We start from the raw sequence: 13542 nt of genomic DNA on the forward strand, positions 1-13542 counted from the left end.
ACTTGCTCTATCCACTGAGCTAAACCGGCTAGGGCATATAATGTGATTTATACAAGATCATTAACTTGTACATAAAATTAAGCAGTATAATAAAATAAATACAAACTCAGCAGGCATATAATATTTAGCTTGTCAAAGTACTTTCTGTATATGGGTAACATTTCTAGTGTTTTTTTTTTTCACTCTTTAGGTAACAGGGGCAAACTATTAGAAGCCACTATCTAATACTCTTGAGTTAACCATGACTCAGGTACGCAGTTGACTCACCCAGCTTCTACCTATACTGCTTTGTAAGGTTCCAAATTTAAATCCTTTAAAAGCAAGCACAATAACTCTGTTTAAGTCCAAATTATTCCTCTGTCCATGGAAAACCATTCACTATCCTCTCTTACAAATTCTATTCTACTGAATTAGCAATGCCATTTTAAACAAACTTATAAATGTCTGAAGATAAGTTTAAGTATGGCCCCATGAGTACTAGTAAACATTTAATGAACAACAGCTATTCTAGGTTTTACCCACAACTCCCTACGGCACCAAAGAAACTGAAAAGGCCAACAAGAAGGGCGTCCCAAATTCCAGCTCATTCCCAATTCACAAGGTCACAGAGCAGCAAAAAGTCTTCTAGAGCTGGGTTTTCTGTCACAGGTAGACAGGGAACAACATATAAAATACTTACTAAATAGTGTTTTTCAAAAGCTTCTACTGATGACAATGCTTCTTTGAGTTTCTTATAAGGACTCTGAGCGGTGTTGGCTTAAACAAAAAAGAAATAAAAGTCCTTATTCATCTTCACCATTTCAGGACACATGAGTTTACAGGGCCGCGTGCCTGCCGCAGGCAGATGACTTCACCTGACACTTGTAGAGACTACAAACACAGCCGTGCAGGCTGAAACTACATAATTACCTATATTCTTGTCCAATTAATAAATGCATGAAATAGTCTAAACCCTTCATATAATTTTTTTAAAAAGCTTTGAGATTAGAATTTTTTAAAAAAATATTTTATTGATTTTTTACAGAGAGGAAAGGAGAGGGATAGAGAGTCAGAAACATCAATCAGCTGCCTCCTGCACACTCCCCATTGGGGACGTGCCTGCAACCAAGGTACATGCCCTGGACCGGAATCAAACCCGGGACCCTTGAGTCCACAGGCCGACGCTCTATCCACTGAGCCAAACCGATCAGGGCTAGGATTTTTTAAAGTATATATTACAAATCCTCCAATGAATTACATATTGCCAAATGACCTGAGCTGGTCTCTGGGTGAGACAGAGCAATATTATACATTTTCCCTTGTAAATGTATTCAATTTAGTAGTCCTTTCAGTTCTTGGATAACAGGGACAAACTATTAGGAGTCTGTCCCTTTTATGCTAAATCATATTCATCACTATACTTGTACCCACAGGAACTAGTAACGCTCCCTTCCAAGTGTTTTTATTACCTAGGAGTAATTTACTGAGGAAAATCATTTGTCTGGTCGTACTGTTAGAACACTAGATTATTTAGTAATTCACAGGGAAATTGGTGCATTTAAATGTCACATGGGTTGTAAAGTCATAATCAGCTCATGTAAGCCTGTGAGAAGCTCAGACACAGTTTTGAGAAATCTTCCAACAATTTCTTAAACAAGTTCTAACATTTCTTTATGTTACTAAAAGGTAAAATATCTAGTCAGCTATTAATGAGTACAATTTCCTAAATGGTAATTATATTGTTAGAACTTGAGTTACATGTGCCAACTTACAACCTACATTTTATTAGTTTCCACTGCACTACGTGCACAAGTGCATCTCAGAAAGTACCTGTTTCAGGTCGCTCCGCTCCCAAACCTGCCAAAAGATCAACTGTCCTATTGAGGTCTTCTGAGTTAGGTCCTTTTTCTGACACAAGTCCACACAGGTAGCCCAAAGATTTTAGCTGTTGAGATAAACCCACAATTTCACTTAATTTGCCATAAGACTCAGCAGAGAACTTATACATTTAAATATAAAAATTAAAACCCAACTAAATTTTAGAAAAAAATTTAGCTTTCCATCTAAATAATTCTTATCTGGATATAAAGATATACTTATTGGGATCATTCACATTCCTACCTTCAACACAGTAATTCTCAGAGTGGCTCTGAAGTTCGTAATTCTCAGCTTACGCCATGCACCTGCTTACGCTCTCCCAAGTTTTCAAGGCCTCCCGCTCAATCTGCATCCCTATGACCCCACTCCAGCAGGCCCTCGTGCTGCACACACGGGACCACGCTGCATTTCTCACGTTTCACACTTCATCCTTCTTTGTAGACCCCATCCCCCAAAATTGCTGACAGAGAACCACACCTTCAGCACAAGTATAACAAGTGTTTAATCTGTGCTGAATAAAGTGGTACAAGTAGGAACCATTTAATCCAGACACGCCCTAAAGTAACTAGAACCCATATAGTGACTGAGTGAACAACACTTCTCCAAACAGCTTTGTCCAGTGATGGCGAACCTATGACACCTCTGACACGCAAACTCATTTTTTTGGTTGATTTTTCTTTGTTAAATGGCATTTAAATATATAAAATAAATATAAAAAATTTAAGTCTTTGTTTTACTATGGTTGCAAATATCAAAAAATTTCTATATGTGACACGGCACCAGAGTTAAGTTAGGGTTTTTCAAAATGCTGACACGCCGAGCCCAAAAGTTTCGCCATCACTGGCTTAGTCCATCCACCCCTGAGAGGCACAGCTCACAGACAATGCCCACGTCTGCATTCAGGGGCAGTTACCTTTTCCGTGGCATAGCTCCATAAACCCACAGTGTGGGCAATGTTCGAGTCTATCTGCGCCCGATCACAGCAGCCTTCTATCCTCTGCAACACCTCCAGACAGCTTAGAAACACCCAGCAGTCCAGTGCGCCAGGCGGGACGGAGACCTGGGGGGTACAAGAGCGGGCACGTGAGGAGGGCACATGAGGAGGGCACTCAGGGAAAGCACGCAAACCCACACGTTCTAGTCTGTCCCTTCAAGCAGCTACCCAGCCTACTGGTGCTGTCACCTGCCAAGCTACAGGAAAGAAAAAGGGGACAATAACAATAATTATATCAGTTCACGTCCAAAGAGAACGAAGTGATCTATGTCCAAATACCTGATTTGGTTCTATATTTCAGATGTTGATGAGTGATTTGGTAGGGATATACCCTTCACTCACAGAGTTTTTAAAGCTTATGAAGAAAAGAATCCTACAAGAAGGCCAACTAGCATCACTCTAAATTTGCAACCTGGTCATACCTGGGTTCGAAGAGCACATATTACAAAGAAAAGAAACTAAGATCTCAGATGACCGCTGGGTCACATTTTAGAAAGATCATATTCAATACTAGAAATCTAAATATTAAGTAAATATTAGATGATACTTAAGAATTACTGTTAATTTTTTTAGGTGATCATGTTTCTAAAAAAGAGCTCCTGTTGATTAGATACACACCGAAATATTTACACACAAACAAGACATGATATCTAGGACTTGCTGAAAAAATAACTCAGGAGAAAGCAGACAGGGACTTAGATGACATAAAAATTGACCACCCGCCCAACTAGCGTGGCTCAGTGGTTGAACATCAATCCATGATCCAAGAGGTCATGGTTCGATTCCCAGTCAGGGCACATGCCTGGGTTGCTGGCTCAATACCCAGTAGGTGGCATGCAGGAAGCAGCAATCTATGTTTCTCTCTCGTGGATGTTTCTATCTCTCTACCTCTCTCCTTTCCTCTTTTTAAAATCAATAAAGACATATTAAAAAAATAAAACTAGACTTAAAAAATTGACCACGTTCTGGTTGGGGACTGTTGTAGCTAGTGATGGGTACCTAGAAGTTCATTATATTATCCTCTCTACTTCTGTATATATTTGAGCTGTTCCATTAAAAAAACAAAACAAATGTGATATTATGCAAAAGTATTTAATGCATATGATCAACTCTAAAAGGTACTTTTTCACGTTTTAGCATCTCTGAAATTGGAAAGTGTCTCACAATCAATGGCATCTTGACACTCACAGTTGGCAGTGCTGCTTTCTTGGCGGCGCTAACATTATGAGGTATCTCACAATTGGCACCCCAGTTCTAGTGAGATGGTCATTGGTGCCATTCAAAATGGGAACCTAGCACTGACTGGGTGGCTCAATTGGTTGGATCATCATCTCATACACCAAAAGATTGCGGGTTCAATTCCCAGTCAGGGAATATACCTAGGTTGTGGGTTTGATCCCCGGTTGGGGCATGTATGGGAGACAACCAACCAATGTTTCTCTCTCTCTCCCCCTTCCTGTCTCTCAAAAGTCAATGAAAAAAACATATCCTCGGGTGAGCATTAAAAAAAGGGAACCTAGAAAGTAATTATCTGTCAGCTGATGAGGGAAGGGCTGCACAATGCTGATGAAACTGACTTATGTAAGGACTCCTTCAGCATACCCTGAGCACAAATAAAAGACAGAACAAGAAAGGGCCATTAAGCGGTCCTATCAAAACTAATTTGCTTAGTCTCTAAAACATGAGATAAACTACTTAGAGCCTTTGAAAAGAAAAATCAGCACAGAAAAAAATCACGTGATCAGAAGGTACATTCATAAAGTGGTACAACTTTCTCGCCCAGACAATGGACCACACCCAAGGGATGCACAGAAAAGCCGTTGCAGGACGCAGCTCTGGGACAGAGCACGCTCCTCCCTTCCCAGTCAAACCAGGGCCTCCTGGTTCTAAGCTGTCAGGCAATCTGGGCACTTACACTTCACAAGACACCATCACACAGGTACCAATCCTGTGGACACAGTTCCTCAGGCAACACAGGCTGTTTGCCAGGGAGGATGAAGGACAGGGACACTGTAGGGCTCTACACAGCGCTTTAAGCGTCTTGTGACTTAGAGGGGTCCGAGGAAACCCAGGAGCCACAGCAGGGAGCTCAGAGAGGCGAACACCTGTACCAGCAGCCAGGGGCAGGCCAGCCAGTCTCCGGCACCAGGCTGCACCCTCCCCTATGTGGCACATGTGTGTGTGCAGAGAAAGAATCGAGTCACACGCTGTGGTGGGAACAGTAGGCCACTTTGTGAAAAGGTTACAGCATAGCTTTTTTTGGCTTATTTATTTTCTACAAAGAGCAAGTACCACTTGTAAATCTGAAGAACAGTGTGTACAAAATAACACCGTCAGTTAGCAGCAGCTTTTCTAATGGCCGAAGCTGAAGCCTCAACTTCCAACCTGGAGGAAGTCAAACCCAGCAGATGGACAGCACGCTGACACAAACACGACGCCTTGAGGTGCTCTGTCCTCCTGTCCAGACGCAGCACTGGTTTTACTAACTGGAACCTGAAGCCTCCAGCCATTCCTGCCCGGTTGGAAGTCCCACACACCCGTGCTCCTGCACGCTGCGCACTGCTGGCTCCTGCACCAAGGCTGCTCAGGAACTGCAGAACGCTCATTGGCCCTATTTCCAGAGACTTTCACAGCCTCCTACATTTCCTATGATACCCAGTTTAAATTTAAGTTTTCACTGAAAGACATCGGAACATAAATTGGTATGCCACATGGCATCTTACGACACCTGTGATCTGCTGCTTCTCGGTGCCATCTAACTCTTACATTGCCACTCATTTGCGTGCGTCCATCTGGGCTCCCAACCAGACCCCAACTAAACACCCCAAAGTGACCAATGAGCCAGTTTCTTCTCCATACATTTCAATGGCCGGGCAGAGCTGGGCTCCACGGCAGCCAGAACTTCAGTCATGGGTCACCTAAGAATTTTGGAAAGTTTAGTGAAACTTACTTATTTAAAATATGATTGTAGTAATACCTTTCCCATTACTTAAAAAAAGTTACAAAATACATACAGCAAGGTATGTAAAGGGCACAAATCCCAAGTTTAGAGCTCAAGGACACATCTGTCACTACCACTCAAATTAAGAAACAGACCATTTCCATTATCCTGAAAGGTTCCCTCCAGCCCCCTTTCCCAGTCGATACCCACTCCCCTATTCAGACTCTGTCACCAGTAATGCCTTCTGCCTGACTGTTGAACTTCACATAAACCGAGTCACACAGCATGAGCTCTTCTGCACGTGGCATCTTTCCCTCAATATAGTGTCAGCACAGCTCAGCTTTTCAGGGCCTATCGCAGCAGGTGGTGCTTTACTGCGGGGTGTCAGGCCTTTCTCCATTGCCAGTTTCTTCGTCCATCCCCCTGCTGACAGGCATTTCGGTTGCTTTGAGGGTTTGGCTCCTACAGATAAGACTATTTGCAATGCTTTCCTCACTCTGGAGGAGGGAGCCTTCTCAGACCCAGAAGACCCCTGTCCCAGTGCTCAGCTACTCACAGAGGAGGCAGGCAATCCTGGCATTGGGTCCCTCATGAAACCTTGTGGTCCACGGAGCCCCTACCTCCTATAACAGCTGCACACAGCAGTGAGGTGGCCCAGGAGCACGGCCTCACGGTCAGGTTTCCAGTCTCCCAGTTCAGACACAGTCTACTAATCAAAGGTGACTGATCATAAGCCGTGTTGCCTAGGAACATAGTTGCACCAACTTTATTCCCAGGAAGTTAACCACAGTCAGAGCCCCTGCTAGGTCACCAGCTGCTCTGCATAGTGCCATCCCGTTTTCTGGTTGGGCCCATTTTTCTTGGGTACCTAGGAATGGGAGTGCTGAGTCACAAGGCAAGCACGTGTAAGCTTTAGCAGACACTGCCAAAGAGTTTTCCAAAGTGCTGTATCAATGTACACACATCCCATCACACTCAAGTTCCAATTTTTCTGTATGCTCACTAAAATTTGGTACTGTCAATCTTTTTAAAATGTTACTTTATCCATTACAGTAGAGTTTGAGAATTTTTTCAAAGTCCCATAAACTGGAAAACAGTGGTTGTTCAGCAGCCATGGTAACAAGTAATCACTAGAACAAGCTTAAACCTATTTAAATTACAGCAAGCCCACCTCAGGGAGCCAGTCCAGGAGTGGTAGAGGTGTAGGACAGAGAGCGAGGCTCTGCTCCACTCAGGCCCGGGCCCACCCAGCAGGGCTCTGGGCTCTGTCGTCTCACTTGGACCAGGGCAGCAGGCTGAGACTCTTGGCAATTCATGTTCCCTAACAAGAAGGATGCTGAGCACGCTTCCAGACTGGGCCATTTGGATAACCACTTTTGTGAACAACAGAGTTATTAAACTAATATCTTAATCCATGTTCTTTAGTTTTCTTAAAATCCACCTCCTCTCTCAACACTGGTATCATCAGTAACCACAAGAGCTATTTTTCCACTTTCAAAGCCTAAAATTAAAGGTGTTCTTTTTATCCTTTTTCTGTTAAACCTGTATTTTTTATATATACTAGCATATACATATATAACCCAAATACTGAAAAACAGTGTCCTAAGTGAACTCCAACATCCCACCTGCCCCATTTGAGCTCCCTGTCCGTCACCATCACCTTCACAAACCCTCACTGGCCAACCAACCCTCATGGCAGACTGTTCTTGGCAAAGCCACAAACAAGTCCCAGCTTAGGGGGCACAGCCCTCTTAGCATAATTAGGCTTGACCTTATGAGGCTCCCTAGATCTTATCTGGGTAGCTAATGGACTATGGGGAGGTGCAGCAAGCCCCTGCCAAAATAAATGAAACTCACAAGAACATTGAACTATGGTGACCACTACCTTGTTTACCTCTGGCTATAAAATAAAGGCTCAGCTTGCTGTCTGGATCTCTCTCTCTGTGGGCTTAGCCAGGCACAGGAGATCCACCCAGCTTATTCTCTTTGTCTGTCTTTTCTACATCCTTTGCTGTCCCCCCTCAGGTTCACCGAACCCTTGGCTGAGCTGGCCCGGCACAGAAATCAAATACACATTCTTGTGTCTGACTTCTTTAGCTCCACTTCACGTGGGTGATGTTTGCCCACTACAAGTTCGCCCGTTTCCACTGCTGGATGCCTTCCATGGCCTCAACCTATCGCAGTGGCTATATTCCTTGGACGTGATGGACATCTGGGTTATTTCCATTTTCTAGCAATTGAATAATGCTGCCATGAGCATTCTGCATGTGCCTTTGGGCACACACATGTATGTGTTTCTGTACACCAGGGTGTGTGTGTAGCTTTCCAAAGTGGTGGCACCAATCACCCTCCTCCTCCTCATCATGAACGTGGTCAGTGTCCTGCCCTCTCGCTGGCACCTGTCAAGCCTTTCCATTTTAGCCAGGATGTCCTAGGGGGGAGGGGGTGGTTTTTGGCTTTTGTTTGCATTTCACTGTGATTAACTGATTCATGTGCTTATTGACCATTTGGATATCCTCTTTTGCCTATTTTTCTACTGATCTGTCAGTGTTTTTTACATGATTTGTGGGAGCTCTCTGTGTATTCTGGGTAAGGGTCCTTCCTAACCACACATTCTGCTAACACTCCTCCACTCTGTGCTTGCCCCTCCCTCACGCAGTGGTACCTACTGATGAAGAGTCTGATCTCCATGCAGTCCAGCGTGTCACTCTCTTCCTTTATAGTTAGTGTCTTTTGGTCATATTTGAGAAACATTTGCTAACCTCCAGGTCGAGAAGAACATTCTCCCATACTGTCTTCTAGAAGTTTTATTTATTTTTCATGTTTAGGTAAAAAACTCCACCGGAAATTAACTGTGCATGGTGTGAGATCAAGACTTATTTTTACACCAGAGGCCCAATGCACAAAATTTGTGCAAGAGTAGGCCTTCCTTCCCCAGCTGCCAGCACCGGCTTCCCTCTGGCACCCGGGACCCAAGCTTCCCTCGAAGCCCCGGAAGCCGGAAGGATGTCCGGTCTAATTAGCATATTATGCTTTTATTATTATAGACCTATTAGGTTGATCAACAATTTATTCATGGAATAAATTTTTCTTGAACCCACTTATTTAAAATAAACTCTACTTCCTTAGTACAGAACCTCATCCTTGGATTACACTAGAAGTCTCTAAGTCTTCTCCCTCCCTCCATCTAATTCCTCACCCTCTCTGCCCTCTACCCTACCTGGTCCTAACACCTTTCATGACACCCTCACCTCAAAATGGCTCCCTCCCAGCTCTAGAATAAAATCCAACCTTCAAAATGACACACAAGCACTTTCATAACCTTCAAGATGCACTTCCAGTACCTCTGTTGCCTGCACTTCCAAACCCTGCCTCACCCCTTAAGTTCTAACAAGACTAAGATCCTTCATAGTTCCTTACATAAAACATCGTTTTCTCTGCCTGAAATGAACTCTTGCACTGGCCACCACAAGCCACATCTACAATCTACTCATTCCATTAAACAAAAGCTCCACAGGGTGAGGGTTTGGTCTGTCTTGCTCTCTGCTAAAAACACGGTGCCTAGAATAAATGCTTGCTTGGCACAAAATGGGTGCTTGGTGAGTATTTGTTGGCCAAATGAATCTTAAAATCTAGCTCAAATAAAAATAAAATAAAGTAAAATCTAGCTCATATAAGACCACCTCTAGAAACCTTCCTAAGCACACATAGGCGCTGCACAAACATTTACTAAACTAAACAGAAGCGCCCATGCACAGCTGCTTCTCCATTCCTGACCCCCTCCTAAGATCCTTCTCTTACCATCCGGCTCTGACACTGGGCCCTGACGACCTGGGTACATGCCTGCTCAGAGCACTCAACTATGGGTTTCTTCCTCATGTGTGTCCCTATCCTCCCACCCGTGTTTACCACAGTGTCTGGCAGGTGATCACCTGTTTCTCCAAGGATGCTTGGTAGCCATTTATCTCTTCCTACAGCCATCAACTCATACTTCTTCCTCAGCAGCACCCTTTCTTTGCACTGATCTCCTCCTCCTGTCCACTCCCACTACTCTTCCAGCTCAGATCCTCGTGGCTCAAGGTCACAACAGCTTCCAGGTACCCACTGAGGAGCCCAGCAGAGGACCTAGTACACAGCAAGTACTTGCTGACCCGACTTAACCTTCAACCACACCTCTGCTTCTGTCCTCTGCTAGGCTCAAACCCTGGGACACCTACCCCAGCCAGCCAGCCTGAATGGCAGCCCACCTTGTCCATTTTCTCCAGTTTAACCTGGACGCTTCTACCATCCACAGCCCCTGCTCACAATGTGGCCAACTGGCTGCGATGGCCTCTCATGCATGGCTCCTGCCAGTCTCTGCAATGGGTAGCTCTTCTAGGATCCTGAGGGGTCCTGATCCTGCTGGTCCTACCCTGTCTGTGAGCATAATCACAACCTATGTGGATAAAAGGCAAGTCAGTGCCAAGGCGGACACATTAAGAAAAAATCATTTGGACAGTCACTGGACGAACACGTAATGGCCTCCTAGAAAATACCTTCCTTCTGTTGTTCTCACTTACCAGTTTGGTAAAGATTAGAAAACAGGCATTGCTGGTGTAACTGAATTGGGGAGATCTTTCTGGAAGGCCACCTGAGGGTTTATGTTAAATACTTTAAGAACAGTGTATCTGCCGAAACCGGTTTGGCTCAGTGGATAGAGCGTTGGCCTGTGGACTGAAAGGTCCCAGGTTCGATTCCGGTCAAGGACATGTACCTGGGTTGCGGGCACATCCCCAGTGGGAGATGTGCAGGAGGCAGCTGATCGATGTTTCTCTCTCCTTGATGTTTCTAACTCTCTCTCTCTCTCTCTCTTCCTCTCTGTAAAAAATCAATAAAATATATTTTAAAAAAAGAACAGTGTATCCTTGAACTAGTGTTCCTACTTGTATGACCATGTGGCGTTGAGATGATGTACGAGCAGCCTGCTCAGAGCAGGACAGAATGACGGGACAGCAGCTCCTCTAGAGCGGAGGCCACAAGGGGACCTCCTGCTGTCAGTAAGCATGACACTTCCTTCTGTGTGCTTGTCCGTACCTTCCAAACGTATACAGAGGATATAATTAATTTTTGGTAAATAGAAGGCAAATTTTTTACTGCTGTAGAAAAAACAAATCCTCTGAAGTGGAGTTATGTGAACCCTCCCAGAGCTGATGTAACTTCCTCCCTAAGCTGTGTGGGATAAGTACAATTTCCATTTTCAATCAGGGGAGATGGCCCCAGGCTCTTACCCAGGACCCCTGGGTGGGACTCTAGGCCCAACCACAGAGATGAGGCTTATTCCCATGGCATATGCCCCTTCCTCTCAAAGATACTTTACTTATTTTTATTTTTGATTTTTGCAAGGCAAATGTCTCTCCTCCTGCAGGAGGGTGTGCATGCACGTGGTCTGGGAGCACACGCACACTGAGTGGGCGGTCCGCTAGGCTTTGTAATCCTGCCACAGGTGACCTGTCCCTCACTCTTGACTGGAGCTCAGACGCACAGTCTTTCGAGATTGGCTAATGCAAAGGGAGGGGTTGACCTTTGCCGTTTCAAGATGGTGGCCCCCAGGGGAGCTGCCAGTCACGGGGCCAAAATGGCGGCTGCCTAAACCAGTGATGGCGAACCTATGACACGCATGTCAGAAGTGACACACGAACTCATTTTTTCTTTGTTAAATGGCATTTAAATATATAAAATAAATATCAAAAATATAAGTCTTTGTTTTACTATGGTGGCAAATATCAAAAAATTTCTGTATGTGACACGGCACCAGAGTTAAGTTAGGGTTTTTCAAAATGCTGACACGCCGAGCTCAAAAGGTTCACCATCACTGGCCTAAACTGTTTGACAGAAAAGATGACTTGCTTATTCTCAGAATCCCCCCTTTCCATTATGTAAACTCTTTTCTGCAAGCTCGGCTGACATGCCTTGACTTTCATGCTCTGCAGTGCCGAGGAGATGACTATCTGCTGTCTGGTCAGTGCGGTTCTGACACCCCATCACTGAAGCTCTAATCAAAGGGGTGAACGTGGACACCATCATTCCCTCCCACTTCCCAAACCATTGCTCTCGTGAATCAGAAAAAGGACCCTCTCAAAGGAGACACTTAAATCAACTGATACATCGACCTCGAAGCTACCAGGACAGGCCTCCCAAGTCACAGAAGCAAGTGTGTGCAGCATGTCCTGCTGGAGATGTCGCAATGAGGAGCGCACAGTCGTTGCAATACTTAGGCTTGGGCTTCAAAAGGTTAGCAGCGTCAGCCTAACCCTGAAGAGCCACACACTAGTCTAGCCTCACACTGGCCGAGCCTCCGCCTTGGCCCCACAGCTGCCCCACCAGTGCTGCCGCCGCTCTGAGCTCTCAGCCCGCGCTTCAGAGCCAAAGCTCAACACTGCCCCTGGCCCCTGCCCTGACGATGAAAAACAGCCCCCAGAAAGCCAGCCCAGCACAGGGCAGGGAGTCTGATTTTGAGAGTAGAATCATGTGTACAAAATATGGAAATATTTTTGAGTCTTTTGACCTTTGAATGTTTCCAAACAATTTTAAAAGAAACTCTAAGAATAAACTTTCCAAGTTAACTGCCAACTGCAAAACATCCTATATACTAAAAGGCTAATATGCAAATTGTCGCCTCCACTGGGAGTTCGACCAGGGGACAGGGCCGACCCACCAATTGCCTGCAGCCCCTCCCCTCTGCCAGCCGGCCCCCACCCGTGCACGAATGGGTGCACCGGGCCTCTAGTGTAAGATATAACAATCCTCCCCCTGCAGAAAGAATCTTTTTTAAAAAAAATATATTTTATTAATTTTTTTACAGAGAGGAAGGGAGAGGGATAGAGAGCTAGAAACATTGATGAGAGAGAAACATCAATCAGCTGCCTCCTGCACACTCCCTACTGGGGATGTGCTGGCAACCAAGGTACATGCCCTTGACTGGAATCGAACTTGGGACCCTTCGGTCCCCAGGCCGGCGCTCTATCCACTGAGCCAAACCACTTAGGCCAGAAAGAATCTTAGAAGAGAAAGCTGAAAGAATAATTTCATGCTGACAGTGTCACATGACCTCTACAGTCTTAGGAGAAAGCTGACACATAAGTGTACAGGGAACTCTATCGCTTGAAAGAAATGCTCAAGAAGACAGGGATAAGGAGGGTCATGCTAAGACCTGGCTTGGAGGAGCGTGGTGATGTGCCCAGCCCGTGCCACACTCCCTGTACACGTGGTACCTATGGGTCCTCACAACCCAATGGCAGCTGCGGTCTGCCTCCATCTCGTGGAGAAAGAGCGAGCTCAAAGCCAAGTACCTGCGTCAGGACCCAGCGGGAAGGGTGCAGGGCCTGCAAATGCAGACGTTGGCACCGCCCGTGTCCTCAAGCCTCACCAGGGACACCAACGACACTGCCATCAACCTGCTGGCAGAGAGGAAAGCGCTTCTGCAGAGAAAGCAGCTCCCCAGAAGCCCTGCAAGTGGATGGCAGTCAGGTCTATGCATTCAGGTCAATGTGTGCGCACAGCAGGCAAGCACCCAGCGAGGGAAGCCCCAGGAAATGTCACGGACACGGTTGACTTCAGGGGCCGGGTGCCTTGTACAGACATGGAGGTCGTGGGGAATCCGAGCGACGGCGTAGTCACACAACAGCTGCTGGCATGGGTGGCGTGAGAGCAGGAACAGCTGGGTCCTGAGGAAGGAGACACTGAGAGCAAACAGCAGGTGGTGTGTCCTCGC

At 45.5% G+C, this 13542-nt stretch overlaps 1 protein-coding gene across 3 annotated transcripts in view; it reads right to left on the reverse strand.

The window, feature by feature from the left end:
* TRAPPC10 (trafficking protein particle complex subunit 10) overlaps nt 1-13542 on the reverse strand; it is a 78650-nt gene that overhangs the window by 29584 nt on the left and 35524 nt on the right. For all 3 annotated transcript variants that reach the window (XM_070407097.1, XM_070407096.1, XM_070407098.1), the window contains 3 exons: nt 2771-2917; nt 1810-1924; nt 680-756 (listed from right to left, as the gene is read on the reverse strand). In XM_070407097.1, the coding sequence (XP_070263198.1) occupies nt 680-756; nt 1810-1924; nt 2771-2917 (339 nt within the window). The remainder of the gene's footprint in view (nt 1-679; nt 757-1809; nt 1925-2770; nt 2918-13542) is intronic.

Source organism: Myotis yumanensis, unplaced genomic scaffold (genome assembly GCF_028538775.1).
Source record: "Myotis yumanensis isolate MYYU_CA2020_CCGP unplaced genomic scaffold, mMyoYum1.0.hap1 SCAF_2, whole genome shotgun sequence".
Classification (NCBI taxonomy): Eukaryota; Metazoa; Chordata; class Mammalia; order Chiroptera; family Vespertilionidae; genus Myotis; species Myotis yumanensis.